At 37.6% G+C, this 16,187-nt stretch overlaps 1 protein-coding gene across 4 annotated transcripts in view; it reads right to left on the bottom strand.

Moving 5' to 3' along the window:
* The window catches only part of SEMA3D (semaphorin 3D), a 205,491-nt gene that overhangs the window by 61,182 nt on the left and 128,122 nt on the right, over positions 1-16,187 (bottom strand). For all 4 annotated transcript variants that reach the window (XM_055300973.1, XM_055300974.1, XM_055300976.1 and 1 more), the window contains 2 exons: positions 14,677-14,805; positions 5,648-5,790 (listed from right to left, as the gene is read on the bottom strand). In XM_055300973.1, the coding sequence (XP_055156948.1) occupies positions 5,648-5,790; positions 14,677-14,805 (272 nt within the window). The remainder of the gene's footprint in view (positions 1-5,647; positions 5,791-14,676; positions 14,806-16,187) is intronic.

The following is a 16,187-nucleotide window of genomic DNA, read 5'->3' on the forward strand; positions in this document are numbered from 1 at the left end:
ACAGGTGCCCTCATTTCCTAAGTTAAGGAGCAGAGCTAGGAAGGCATCTACACCTAGAGGTGGAAGCCTAGGTCTGCTTTCACATTGAATATCCAACCACTCACACTAAAGGTATTGACGATATCCTTACTGCCAAATCTACTTCCTGATTTGTAATCACATTCTTATCTGACTTCCTTTGGGTGTGTGTGACCTTACTGACGAGTGCTGTCTTCTTCTTTTTTTTTTTTTAAGATTTTTTATTTATTTATTCATGAGAAACACACAGAGACAGAGAGAGGCAGAGACACAGGCAGAGGGAGAAGCAGGCTCCATGCAGGCAGCCCCATGTGGGACTTGATCCCGGGACTCCGGGACTAGCCCAAGGCAGCGCTAAACCGCTGAGCCACCCGAGCTGCCCAACTGCTGTCTTCTTGAAACAACTTTTGCCCTTGACTTGTGACACCACGGTCATCCAATTCCCCACCTAACTATCAAGCTATTTTTTTCTCAATTGCCTTAACAGTCCACTGTTTTTTTCTTAAAAATCATTGTCCCTCAGGATTGGGTCCTTGCTCTTTGATCTTGTACTACGTATTTCCCTGGGGAACTTCACACACTTCCATGACTTCAAGAACTATCAGTATATTGGTGATTTCCAAAGTCATGATTCCAGACACTACTGAGCCTCAGGTTCCTATTTTCCACTGACTATTTGGGAAGCACATCCCAGAGCCAGATCAAGTTTGACATATTCAAGTAGAAAATCTCTGCCCATACACTGGTTTTGGTGTTTTTTTGTCTCAAATGTCAGAAGATTTCTCTTTTTGAATGTTCCTCATCCCTGCTTATCTTCTGGAAATCACAACGACCAAGAGTATAGAGGTCCTTGTCTATAGGCAAGTATCAAAGCCTTGGGGACAGCAGTAAGAATTAAAATGCATCCAGGATCCAACAGCCTTTCAGATGCATCATGAGGTCCATACTTGCAATATGAGTCCTAGATACAAACGGGGAAGATAAGACTTCCTAAGACTTGAAATTTTATGATATTTTAAAGGGGAAGCAATCACTATCCTAATTTTCCATGTATTCATTATGCTTCTGTCACAGACAAGCTCTTTTGACTTTTTAAATGTTTTTTCCCGCCTCTGAGGTTTCACACGTGCTTTTCCTTCTGCCTGGAATATTCTTCTCTATCTCTGTCAGCTTTGCCCTGCAACTCCTTGATTATTTTCAGTATCTGTTCAAAAGTTACTTTCTCAACAGATCTTTCACAGCCAACCTAAAACCCACCCATTTTTCCTAACCACACCCTGTGATGTTTTCCCCAATTTTAGCACTTAACATACTTTCCGATCATACATTAATCTGTGTTTTCTTGGCCAATGCTTATGTTATTTACTAGGCTGCAAACTCATTGGATACAAGTATCACTTTTTATCTTTTATAAAACTACTGTTTACTTAGCATAGAGTTGTGCACAGGGTTGTTAAGTAAGTGAACACTCTGATAGTCTATATTTATACTGTAGCCAACGGCCAGGGGATATCACTTATTTATTTTTATTATTTTAAGTTTTTATTTTAATTCGTTAGTTAACAATACACATGATTCTATTTAAGTCAGACTTATTTAGGGGCTCCTGGGTAGCTCGGTTGCTACCAAGGGCTGCCTTGGGCTCAGGTAGTGATCTCGGGTCCCGGGACCCAGCCCCACACTGAATTCGGCATCCGTCTCCCTGCTCCGTGGGGAGTCTGCTTCCCCCTCTCCCTCTACCCCTCCCCACTGTTCCTGTCCTCTCTCTCTCTCTGTCTCACATAAATCAATCAATCAAACAATTAATCAATCAATCTAAAAATCAAGTAAATTTGGTTAAAATTAAATAACATTAAAAATCAGTCTTCGGTCATGCTAATCGAATGTTAATACAGCCACACGGCTACTGTGTGGGAGCCTGTGCATATGCAATAGTCCCATCATCATGTGAAGTTCAATTGGACAGATAGTCGACACTAAGCAATTAATAAGACACTAGCAATAAATTACGGACTTATTAGACATCTACATCTAGATTCTATGCATTCACAGTTCTACTCATTCCTTTTTTTTTTTTAATTTTTATTTATTTATGATAGTCACAGAGAGAGAGAGAGAGAGGCAGAGACATAGGCAGAGGGAGAAGCAGGCTCCATGCACCGGGAGCCCGACATGGGATTTGATCCCGGGCCTCCAGGATCGCGCCCTGGGCCAAAGGCAGGCGCCACATCACTGTACCACCCAGGGATCCCAGTTCTACTCATTCCTATTGTCTTTGTGGAACCACCTAACAGGTCCCTAGTCCCATATATTTCTTAATCCAGATGTGTTCCTCAACTTATTGCTAAGTATATCTACCCATCAAGTCACTTCTATTCTACTAAACATAACTTCTCATTGCCTACAAGATAAAGCTGAAACACCTTCATATGGAAACAAGACTTCTTTTCTTCCAATTTACCACTCCAATCTCCAATGACATTGACACTCATATACCCCCCTCGAGTTCTACTTAGGAGACTTCATCCTTCTGTAAACCAAATATACCCTGTCACATGCTGCCGGAAAGTCCTATCCTTTCCTTTTTTTTTTTTTTTTTCCTTTCCTTTCCTTGATTTAGTCCTCCTCCCTCTGTAGGATTCAATGTTTGAGCTTCACCAAATACACAGTGTTCTCTGCTCCAACCTCTGTCACATTATACTGTGATTATCTGTTTCTATTTCCATTTCCTTCACTGTACTATGAGGTTTCAAAGAACGGGGACAGTGTTTTACTTATCTACCAGTGTCTAGTGTATTGCATTTTGTACAGAACTCATATTTTGTTATTGTCGAAATAATTAAATGATATAATAATGAAAGAGTGGGTTATAGAATTGGAAAGACTCACCCTTATTCTATAAACAATTCTTTGCTAAGTTTTGTATAATTTTTGCCTATTTCCAAAACCTTCTCTTTATCAATCACTATACACTACTCAGTCTAATAATATTATCTTTGACAGGTCAATAAAATAAAATAACAATAAATAAATTGAAAGCTTTTAACAATTTAAGAGCTTCCTCCCTCTTCAGCCACTAAAGTAGTAAACAATTTAGGGGCCCAAAGTCATCAGTTACAAATGGAAACAAATAAAAACAACAAAACCAGAATATTTCTAAGTAAATGAGCTATAGGAATATCCTGGTGGAACAGACAGTATAAAGGACTCCCACATTACTAAAAAAATTTGTAAACTCAGTAAAGTGTAGACAGTTCACTCTTAATTCTCTCTAATATGACCTCTGACTCCTTGGATCTTTGCTTCTATCTATTGAACTCAATTTTGTTTCATAGCATAGACATACATTTATTATTTCTTAAAAACAGAAAAACAATATTGTAATAGCCCCATGGGGGTAAAGAAAAAAATGAACCAACAGAGAGAAATAATATGTTCTGAATAATGTCAGAAGAACATTTCTATGTGAAGATAATATATAACAGCAACAATGATGATGCTCAACAGTTGTTTTCTTTAGTTAAACTTGTTACCATTCTGACATAGTTTTTAAAAGACTTCAAGTCGTTTTTAATCTTGTCAGTGCAATCTCCACTTACAAATGCTCACTTTTTGCCACACTTTAATCCTAAATTATTAAGTAAAGTTAAAAACTGGCAAGACATGCTGCAATTAAAAATTTTGAAAGATGCATGCAGAACCAAATATTGCAAACATTTGACCAATGGGTCATATGTGTAGCAGGAAATTCTGAAGATGGTACTAACTGGAAACAGTGCCTGGGTGAAGAGATGTAAGAGGGACCTCCCTTCTATCTTTTTTTTTTTTTTTTAAGGAAATTCATCCATCACATGTCCTTATTTGATCTCACAATTTGTTAGCTTTTTATCCAAACACAATGGCATGACAAAATCTTGCTGTGTGGCCTTAGAGTTTTTTTGTGGTGGGAAGATTCCTGTACTACAATTCTCTCAGCTTTTTCAATTCTATAGAAGATTGTTCATAATTAAGATATCCCAGGGCTGATAATTGGAGTTTATATCATATTTTGAGTGCATAAGTTTAAAAACAGGGCATCCAAATTTTTCTTTAATACATTTTTCCATCTTTAACTTAGCTTTCAGTATATATAATAATGGGGTAAAAATAGCATTTTGTAATGAATGATTTTCTATCAAATGCATTAGACCTAGTAAGAAATAAGTATTGAACTCATTCACAAAACCTCACTTGTTATGTATGTTCATCTGAAAGTGACTTGTAAATCTTTTATGACATATATAATGTAGCAGATTTATATAAATGATGTCAATCCACGGCCCAGGTTTTCAGGGTGGGGATGCTGTTGTTATAAAGCATGCTTCAGTACACTAACACACTACAGCTACTCCAAGCAATAGCCATTCATCTCTAGGCAAGAGGCTTCAAGAGAAATTACTGTGAATTCTTGGACTCTGAAAGAATGAGGATGCTTTTTAGAGAATTCTGTCCCCTGGGGGTGAAGGGATCAGTGGGAGACAGCATCACTGGCTAGGACACTAACTAGGTAAAGAATGATGTGTGTTCACAAGCTGGCCTCATTCAAAAGCCATGTTTTCATTAGCACTTTTAAGTGCTGTGATGGTTTGTATTTCTGTCCCTGGAAGTGTTCAAAAGCCTGAGGGTACAGACTGAGACAAAAAAGTGATAGGCTCAAATGGAAGAAAATGAAAAGTTTGTACAAGACCAAGAAAAAAAGCTTCCTATTGAGAGTATTTATTAACTTAACAGCTCTTCTTCTGAATAACAAAAGTTTACGTGGAAGGTGTCTGGCTATTTAAGAAAAGTTATTTCAAGGAAGATAAAACCAAGTAAAAAAAATAATATATTGAAATCAAAAGTGTGATTCCAGTAGCATTATTATTCTATAAAGCCTATATTCACTCAAATTAGAACCTGAATGGAAAAAAATGGAAGTGTTTCATAGAATTGCTTTCCTATAACTTACATAAAATGGCAATCTTAAAAAATGAACTTCAGTGTTCTTTAAATGTTTTGCATTTTGGTTTATTTGTTTTTTCCCCCTCCTTATCTCATTTATTCTCAAAAACCTAACCTAGATAAATGCTCTAGAAAATATTTACTGTAGTATTACTATAACCATATTTTCAACTTATTTCATCCCTATACAGATACATAATTTTACATGTGTGACTTGTTTTCATAAAATATCAGATCTGATTCTGTTAGTGTTCAAAGTACTACAGTGATTATGTTACTTTCAATTTCAAAATCAAATTTAATGCATAAAAGCATTTTAAATTCCATTGACCAGGAAAATGCAGTGATCTTACTGGGAATAGTGAAAACTGGCAAAGGGATAACCTGTCTACATAAGGAGCAAGCTGCCAGAGATCTAACTCAAACCTGAGTAATAGTTCACACTGGAAAAAAAAGATCCCTATAATACTGGAAATCTTTGAATCTTTTTTTTTTCTTTTCACTTTTGGATCCTAAAAATTATTCATGTAGATAGTATGAATTCATCCTACTACTTATGAATGATGGATGTTAACTTCTTCTTCAACATCACACAATTAATTATTCATACATATACATACATGCCTTAGGTAACATAAATATATCTTGCCTTACAAACTCTTCCAACTCGGGAAAGGATGGTCTTGTCAGAAGTGGTGCCTTCCTGAGATGATTCCCGAAAGAAGAAATATATTTTATCATCATCTGGATTATAAGTGTCTGGTATAGGGAAAGTTCCAATGAATTTTGCTCCTGTTTGAAAGAAAAAAGCTACAAATTAAAATACTGAAACAGTTCAGCCAAGATAGCGCTAGTGTCTTTGAATGGAAAACAACAGCAGAATAAACAAAACAAAACAAAACAAAAGAATGGAATGTGGGAAATGAGACATACAACAAATAAACATGACACAATGTAAAAATATGTATTAGCACACAGAGGTCTGGAACAAGTTCTCTCCTAACTCCAGGAACTCTAGAGAACGGGTGACAACATGACTGGCTGATATTCACGATTGTTACAACCCAACTAAGTTACTTAGAAATTCCTTTCATATCAGGAGAATCTATGACTTTATATTTTCCTTTTATTTGATGGAGTCATTGTTTTTTTTTTTTAAGATTTTATTTATTTATTCGTGAGAGACACAGAGAGAGAGGCAGAGACACAGGCAGAGGGAGAAGCAGGCTCCATGCAGGGAGCTGGACGTGGGACTCGATCCCGGAACCCCAGGATCACGCCCTAAGCTGAAGGCAGGCACTCAACCGCTGAGCCACCTAGGCATCCCGTAGTCACTGTTTCTTAAATCACAATGTATATAGTGAAGAGCTTAGGGAAAACTATAAATATATCCGAAATTTTGATACAGTATGATGTTATTAGCTGCATTTTGTGTAACTGCTAATGGGAAAAAAAGAAATTAAGATAACTAATTAATAGTGCTTGGTTGACTCCAGTAGAGACTCTGAAGTTCTCTTTGCAGGTTTAAATCCTATATCTCACATTTACTACAAGGGTGGCCTTATGTGAATTTTTTGTCTTCTCTATGCCTCAATTTTTTCATGCCTGATATGAGGCTACCACACATCCACCTAGTAGGATAACTGATACAACAACCAAATGAATGAATATATGTAAAACTCTTGCTATATGATAGTGCTTGATACATAATAAGGGTTCAATAAATATTATTTATTATTAAATAAATCTTGAGGATGATAATCATTATTATGAACACAAACAAGAGAAAATGATAGAAAATTTAGCACATCCACACTACTTGTTGAATAACAGGTAGCTGATAAAAATAAAATACACAGTTCTAAATGTATTAGCATGGAAATATGTCCATAATACATGTCAAGTGAAAAAAATATTAGCAACTCAACTAGCCCCTTGGCACTGCACCAACGAGAAGCCAATTTGTGTTACTAATCCTTTGTTTAAAAAGTATTGGGCATTTTTAGTCTTGGTTTTATAGAATTGTGAATGAACCAGGTAACAGATCTGTAATGAGGTGATACTAATTCAGAAATAGTTCCTTTGATTAAGATAGACAAAGAGCAAAGAGAGTGGTTATTGAGGAAGGAAGGACCTCAATTAAGTAGAAAATATAATATGCCTGGAAGGAAGCCCCCCCCCCCCAGAGCACTCTTTAGGAAGTGAAGCAGGAAGCAAGAGAAGACAAAAAAGTTTCAAACCACAACCATCAGCGCAACAAACAAAACAGAGAGTACGTGGTAGGTGAAAAAGATCAACATTGCCTTATTTGTCATGTACCCCAGGAATCCTGAAAATCATCCCCCTGCTAATGTAGAGCAGTAGGTCAACAGCCCAGTAAACAAGGCTTCATAATAGCTCTCTTCAATAAACAAAAGTTAATGTTTGATTCCAAGTGATGGGTAGTTCAGTGTGTATCATGTCAGCCACGCTGGGTCAACTGGGGTCTCCTATCCAATCTCTTCTCTACATAAATGGGAAACTTTAAGAAAGTGAGGGGGGAATTATGTGCATGAACTTTCTCTCTTTTGTTCTTTATTATTTCCCTGTTCTTTCCCTGAAGTTTAGAACTCCAATGGATTCTTATGCTCTTGATAATCTCACTTTGATATAGTCCTAGGTTACATAAAAATAAATAAATAAATTTTAGAAAACCATGTAGAGTTTTGCAGCTCCTGGGAGGCTCAGTCTGTCAAGTGTCTGACTCTTGGTTTTGGCTCAAGTCATGATCTCAAGGTCCTGGTATCAAGCCTCACAGTGGGTTCTACGCTCAGCAGGGAGTCTGCTTAAGGATTCTCTGTCTCCTGCTGCCCCCCCCCACCCCGTGTAGGAGCAGGACACAAAAGGGATAAACTGAAAATACACATAAATTATAGAAATACGATTGGCTTGTTTTATCTTAGTAAATATTTGAACTTAAAATGGGGATTCACACAAGTAGAATTTATCATAGCACTCAAATATAATTCAAATAAAAGTTCAACATGAAGCATGTCACTCTGTAACATTTGTATCTTATCACTTCAGTGATTGAATTTACAATTTAAAAAAACAACATTGTGGTACAGAATTTACATAGTATCTAGAGAGGAAATAAGAATTTAGTAATGTGAAACAGAAAATCATTACAGGTAAAAGTAATTCCAGTGTGAGACAGAGTTGCTTATAAAGCTTTCCTCAGATACTCAGATGGGCGAAGGGGTTAGAGGAGCCAATTGTTAGATCTTCACTTGCTTAGAGTTCAACAAAAAATCAATTCTACAACAAATTAGAATATAAACAGTCTGCAAATAGTCCAAAAATATATGACAATTCATATTCTTCTACTGCAAAAATACACAGAAAAACCTACTTTGGATATTGAAAACCTTATCCAAGCACAGGTATCACCATGTGAAATGGTCAAAGGTAGACTATGACACTAGTCTAACACTCCAGGTGCTTTATCATCAGTGGGGGAAGCAGAGTAGATATTTTCCCAATGTATATTTCTTTTACCTTTCAACCAATATATCACACAGATGATCAAGAGATCCTAGATGTTCACAGATGAACAATCACTTTATTCAGTGACTGATGATTTTATCGGATTCTCTTTTAAGTGTTGGTTCTCTTTTAAGTACCATAAGACAACCATTTTGGAGTACTGTAAAAAACTGAATGATGGAGTTTTTAAGCCAAATGTTTATTATATGAAGAAACATAATCCTGAAAAATGAGTTAGTATCAAATAATACTCTACTGTGTGATGTAAATAATAAGAATACACATGAGTTAAAAATAAATACATTTCGAGAATACAAAATATTTTTCTTACAGATTCAATTGAGGTCCTGTCTTAGAAGAATATTGATGCTTGTATTTTAATATAGAAACTCTTTCCTGAGCTGCTGCCAAGTTTGAGTAAAAATAGTTATCATTTCATCAGCGTATGACGTGCACAGTTGCCACATTAAATAATTTAAAATGATACCAATAGACACCTGGGCTTTATTATAAGAGCACATTTTTCCCCCTTCGGCATATAAAAGACATGCTCTAATAGTGACGGAGTTTGAAATCATGCATTTTCACAAATGAGCTATTAGCATTAGTATCAACCCATGGAGCCTGAAGTACGCATCACTTTCGTTTCTCCCTATAAAGCTCTTTGCACACAGATGAGTTAACAAGTAGTGACTGCCTTAGTTTCCTTTACTCCTTCTAGTATCTTTTTTTTTTTTTTTTTTAAGATTTGATTCATTTATTCATGAGAAACACAGAGAAGAGGCAGAGACACAAGCAGAGGGAGAAGCAGGCTCCATGCAGGGAACCTGATGTGGGAATTGATCCCAGAACTCCAGGATCATGCCCTGAGTCAAAGGCAGACAGACGCTCAACCGCTGAGCCACCCAGGGATCCCATCCTTCTAGTATCTTCTTGCTACCACTTTTTAAAAAGTTACCCTTTTTGGTGGAAGGAGAATTTGGAGACAACAGAACTCTCCAATAAAAATTTCAAATGAAAACTGCCTCCATATGTTAAAAATAAAAATTTAAAACAAAAGTTCTTTTCCACTCCAGGAAAGAAAACAAAAACATATGCATTTGAGGCATCTTTGTTTGTTTTCATTTTCCAAATGGTCATACTTCTAAACTTTATCTTAAAATTCTCACAACTCAACTGTATTTGAGTAACCACTCTGATTTGTATCTACATTCCTATTTCTTGATAGTTCTAAGATTAAGTTGATAAAGGAAAGTGAAAAAGAGAAGTGTGGAACCATCAAGGCTTCATCTAGAACTGCCCATAACATTGCATCCTTGCAATTTTTCATGCTCCTGGTGAGGTATTTAATAGATGGATTAGTCTCTCAAAGAAGGAGTCAGGATACCTACTTCTTAAGGCTACTGAAACTGGATTAGACAAAGTCCTAGAGAAATTCTGACAAGGATCCTTGGACTGGCAAGTGAAGAGGATAGCTCCTGGTTAATCTCTGCAGGGCAGAGAACAAAATATGACAAATACACAAACATAAAGGATTCTTTTGACTTATATAAGATTCATATAGGATCATATTTCTTAAAGGGTTAATTATTTAAACATACTCAATTGCAAATGTAATTTAATTCTTGTATTTCACTTTATCTGAATGTAATAATTTACAGGAGTTTAGTCCCAAACAGCTAAAAAGTAGGATTTTAAACTAGCTGTGAAAGCATAGAGGACAAAATTTAACAGGAAAACAACTCCCAAACTGTCTAGCCAGGAATAAAGCACACAACGATGGTACAACACAGGAGAAATGATCTGACACGGACGCTGACTCCATCGTCTGCAGTCCCGAACGTGTGTCAGCTCCTTCTACCTGGCGACACCTTTAGGAAGCTGCTGCCGGAGCGGCACCCACGTGCTGCGTGAACAGGGAAGCAAACCCCGTGGCGGTGGGAGGCCCGGGCCCCCTGCAGGCCGCACGGCCGACCCTCCACTCCCGGGGTCTCCGTCAACGCTGCGGGTCCTGGGTGCGAATCCGTCGGAGGGCCTGGGGCCTGGCGCAGGTCAGCCGGGGCAGCCACGCCTCGCTCCCGTGGGTGCCACCCGGAGGGGCCTCCCCCTCGGGACCACGCGGGGCGGTGCCTCCCACCCAGGACCGCGGGGCGGGGCCTCCCACCCAGGACCACGGGGCGGCGCCTCCCCCTCAGGACCTCCGATTGTGCTCGCACGACGCGGCAGGTAGGCACGGACCCCGTAAGTGGGCCTCCCAAGGCAGGGATGTGCGCTCAAAAAAGCAGAATTTGATCATGAACTACATGATAAAAAAAAAAGGGGGGGTCTAGAGCAAGAAAGACATCCTGAGTTTTAATCTCCCATCTACTAGCTATGAACGATACATCTGGTTTCTAATCGATCCCCAACTGTAACATGGGAATAGTAACTCTCTCAGTAAATAGAACAATACCTTAAAAGTGCCTAAAGTAGTGGTAGTATGGCTGCTATATAAAAGAAGCTTGAAGTAGAAGAAATTATCAGTAAGAAAATGAATTAATGAACAATAACATAGTGGCAAGAACCCAGATGCCAAGTGATGAAGACCCGTGGAAAGGTGGTGGCCATGGCAACAACAAGGCCAATAGATATTTTGAGGGAAGTAAAGGCTCCTGGTGATAGATAAGATAAAGGGGGTGTGGAGAGGAAGGAATCAAAGATAACTTCAAGGTAACTGGGTGGATAACGTTCAGAAAGCTAAGATAGAAGTCAGGAAACTGGCATTGAAGGCCAGGTTAGAGAGGGAAACTAAGATAATTTTAAGTTAGACTCACAGGATTTTAGATTTTAGATCCAATTAGTCTTTCACATATCTATATCTATATCTGTATCTGCATATATTTAAAGAAACTCAAGCAAAGGATTGCAACCTAAGCAACATGTAAAAAAAAATCAAAACACATTAGTGGCACTATCAGGGCGGAGGCTTCAATACCTGTGTTCACATTATAAAACAATCGATTTTTTTTTAATCTGGGATGAAAATGTAAGACACCAAATAAATATTTTTAAAGGCTCTGAGTGGCAGAAAAAGGTTTGGAAATACAGTTTCAAAAAACACGAACACAGGAAACAGTTGGAAATCTGAGAGTGGCTGAGCTCACAGAATTATGAAATGTACAGAGAGAGAAAGAAAAAGGGGTCAATGGTTACAAATGCTAAATAGATGTCAGTCAATCACAAGGCCTTCAGGGTTTTAGTACCACCTCCCGCCTTTCTTACCTTTAAGAATAATGACAATGAGGGTGATGACAGCATTGACACTGAACTGCTCTTAAAATTGTCTTCCATAACACTTCCCAATATGACCTTCCCTATACGATCTAAATTAATCCTCAGAACACCCTGTGACTAAGCACTGTCATTATGATGAACTTTTGACAAAGAATGTAGATGCACAGAAAGGTTCGACCAGGGTCACAAATAAGTGATACTCAGGACTTAAACCTCGGTAATTAAATTCCACAGAAACAGAGCTGCGATTTTTGTCTAAACTCGGACACTTTAAATTTTTTATTTATTTATTTATTTTTTATTTATGATAGTCACAGAGAGAGAGAGAGGCAGAGACACAGGCAGAGGGAGAAGCAGGCTCCATGCATTGGGAGCCCGATGTGGGATTCGATCCCAGGTCGCCAGGATCGCGCCCTGGGCCAAAGGCAGGCGCTAAACCACTGCGCCACCCAGGGATCCCTAAACTCGGACACTTTAAAGAGTCAGAGAACATTAGAGGCAGCCTGCAAGTGTCCAGAACAAACCAGGGTCTATGGTCTCCTGGCATCAATCACTAAACATTCTTCCATGAATGAGCCATAAATGTTAGTTCCTGATTCCTAGTCATTCGACTGCATTCTATCCATTGAGACTTCTCTTCTGTGTATCTTGTCTGCTTTCTTCCTTTCTACTGACTCCTTAACTGCAAAGTTTTCTCAGTATCTAAAATCTTCTCTTGAATTCCATTCTCATATCGTTGGATTCTTCTCCTCCCAAACAAGTATCTTCTATTTCAAGTATTTATTGCTGTATTTTCTCACATATGTCTCCACTGTCAAGGCCTATCTTCTGGTCCCACCTTTTTCCTGTATCCTTGCTATGGCTACTTTTTCTATCCTCATTCTTAGTCTTCTCTTCATGCTACTGTCAGTTACCTTTATAAAAAACAAAGATCCAGTTCCCTGATTAACATCAGGGCATGGATGAAGGGAGTGAAAAAGCACAGACTTCCACTTATAAAGTAAGTCTTGGGGAAGTAATGTACAGCATGGTGACTGTAGTTAATATACCATATTGCATATTTGAAAGTCACTAAAAGAGTAGATCTTAGGCACACACAAAAAAATTTCCATCTATGTATGGTGACAGATGTTAATAGACTTATTGTGGAGATCATTTCGCAATATTATCATTTCGCAATACAAATATCAAATCATTATATTGTACACTTGAGACCAATATAATGTTATGTGTCCATTATATCTAAAAAAAAAAAAAAAGCTAAACCATAGCAGCTAATTTCCTTGCGATGTCAGGATAATATTTACAACTTTCCAGCCCCATCTCTCTCTCTCTTCTAATGCTTCGTGCAGTCATCATCTATGAGGTCAGTAACCCTCCCAGGGTCCAAGTCCAGGAACAGAACAGCATTCAGTATGCCAAGGGTCCTCAAAAGTTGTTATTAAATGTTAAACCAACTCAAGCTTTCCTACTTTGTAATTCCCTTCACACAGCACTAAGAAAAGCCCATTAGTCAAATAATAGTTGAATGAAGATTTCCTACATTAATTAATTTAGCAATGCTCCACACTTCTTTATGGACATATCACTGTTATGAAATAAATAGAATTATCTCTGAAAAGAGTGGCAAAATGATGTTATTTGCCATTCGAAGATTAAGAAATACAATCTATACTTAATTTTAAAGTCATAGCATATCTTGTTACCTAAACAGGTAAGTTTTTCTATTTGGTAAAATCCATAGAGTCACACTCTCAAACCGAGTATGTCCACAAAAACATCACTGCTCAATAAAGATAGTCTTGCCCTGTCTGAATGTAGAGAAATTAATGAGAAATCACATTGAGAGATCTTCCAAATTTGTTTTCCCTATTAATAGGGCTCTTTTGGTCCACAGAGATCCCACTGTTGGGTAAACAAATGGATCTGGAGGTTCTGACTAAAGAAATGTTTTAAAGTGTTTTCCCCTTTTGTTTACGTTGTCACTGCTTAAATGATACGGAGAGATAGAGAGATAGCCCCCAGCAACTGCCTACCCAGGCCGCCTCCACTGAAACCCAGTATTTATGGTGGGAATGAGAAAGGTTGTTTGCATCAAAGGCCGCGTTAGCCTATTCCTGCCATGCTGGATAATAAAGTCCTATGATAATTAGAAAAGTTTAGACGATCATGATAAAACCCAACCTGCTGTACGGCAGGAGTGCATAAACAAACGTAAATTAGTTAACTAATCAATTAATTCATTGGTGGATTTTTTTTTAACTCAGAATACTGCATGACCTCCAAACAAAAAAGTAATCAGATAAACTAATGTCAATATTAACATGCTTGACATTTTAGAGGGACATGCCAACCCAAGTATAAATTATCTTTAAATAAAAGAAGTTAGCACTACCATCTAACTAACCCCTTTGTATTAGGCTCACAGACAGTATGTGGCTTAGTCATTAAAAAACAGACTGCAGGAGAAAGACTGCCAACTTGAACCCCAGACTCTCCAACTGACAAGTTGTAAGGACTTGACCAAATTACTCAACTTCACTCTACCTTTCTACTCATCTTTAAAAGGTACATTAATAATAATGCATATTTCAGATGTCACTGTGGACATTTAAAAACTCAATCAGAGCATGGAACAGTGTCAAGACACTAGCACACTCTCAATAAATGTCAGCTATTATTATTATATACACAACAGGTTCTGGAGATTTGTCTAACTTAGCGGGGAGTTATATCAAATGTATTTTATAATGTGAAGCTAAACCACTTATTCCAAAACACATTTGAGTGAGTAATAATGAGTCTCTTATCTACCCGAAAGCAAAGGCAAAAAAAAAAAAAAAAAAAAAAGAAAGAAAGAAAAGTGAGAAAATCACTAACCATTGAGCCAGTAGTGCTCTGAAATGTCAGTTCTGATGTAATGATGGTCGTGAGTAGGCCCAAGGGAACGTGTGAACGCTGTGTCTTTGCCAAGGAAATCAGAAGCTGTTCCAGAGTAGAGGTACTCATCTGAGGGGGAGAGAGAACACACAGGACTTTTAAGAGTGCAGCAGCAGATCCTATTTGCAATATACTAATCTGATTGCATGATACCAAAGATATTTATTGCTTAACACGAGAAGATAATGTTTCCTAAGTTTTACATTCAAATTTTGAAAAATTTGTAGAGTCGAAGACAAGATAACTCAATGAGCTTTGGTGCGCTGATGCTACATAGCTGAAGATAAAAATGGCCAATCTTCTGAATTAATAACTGCACGTGCATCAGCTTCTCTTATGAATAAGCTCTTCCTCCTTTTCCCTCTCCCCATAAATAATTCAAGGATACATCACAATTGGGAGTTAGTCTCTGTAGCAACACACACAAAAAAAAATACTAAAAAGTAAATGCTGTAATGAGGAATGGATTGTGTAATGAGTATTTACTTAACCGACACAACCTCAATGACCACAACTTTTCTCTGCCTAACCTCTGCTGAAAGGGAGCTTTCAGCACTGAAGTCATTCTTGGTAATTATAACATGTTGCATTCCTTGTAGCTAATCACATCTCTAATGGTTCTGATAAACAGGAATTCCTGAAAAGGGAAAGATGTGGCTATTACTGCATACCGAACTTCCTTGTCCTGTTATTTATGTAAAATGGATATCCATGTTTTACCAGAAAGAGAGAAGTTTGTGTGTGTGTGTGTGTGCGTGTGTGTGTGTTGGTGGGGGAGCAGAGGAGAAAGAACAGGGGAGGAAGAAGAAAGGAAGAGATGGGGAAGAAGAAGAAAAAAGGATTGGGGGAGTGAAGGAGGAAGGCGTCTGTGTTCCCTATTGCTAGTCGGCACTTAGAGGGGGAGAGACAAGAATGCTGTCCCTACAGAAGAATATATTTTCCCTTTGAAAGCTAAGCTTCCATTTTAAGAAATCTTTATAGTCAACAATGTTGAGTACACCTAGTAGATCAAAAATTTTAAAAAGGGGCTAATCTCTACAAAACATTTAGATTTTTAAATGGCTAAGTATAAGAACGAGACACTGTTTTATCACTAAAATCCAATTTTCCTCAGAAACATTATCCTTAAAATTCTGAATTTCTCTAAGTGATTGAGATGCTTCCTAAATCCTTTGATTACGTCCAGCTAAATAACCTTTTACTGAACTATTTGAATCAAGCAATATAAATAATGAGAGGAGTCAATTTCCAAAGGAAACAAAACAAAACCCAGGAAAGAGAAATCCAGTTAGGTAAAGTAAATGTAGATAGGATACCACTTCCATCTCTTAAAGCAATTCCCTAAAATACATGGTAAAGGATGATATTTCATGTGTGGAGCAAATTTTTAAAAATGGAAGAAAAAAATAACAATATCAATAAAGTTGGTATCAAAAATACCAACTACTTGG

The sequence above is a fragment of the Nyctereutes procyonoides genome, unplaced genomic scaffold (assembly GCF_905146905.1).
Source record: "Nyctereutes procyonoides isolate TBG_1078 unplaced genomic scaffold, NYPRO_anot_genome, whole genome shotgun sequence".
NCBI classification, from domain to species: domain Eukaryota; kingdom Metazoa; phylum Chordata; class Mammalia; order Carnivora; family Canidae; genus Nyctereutes; species Nyctereutes procyonoides.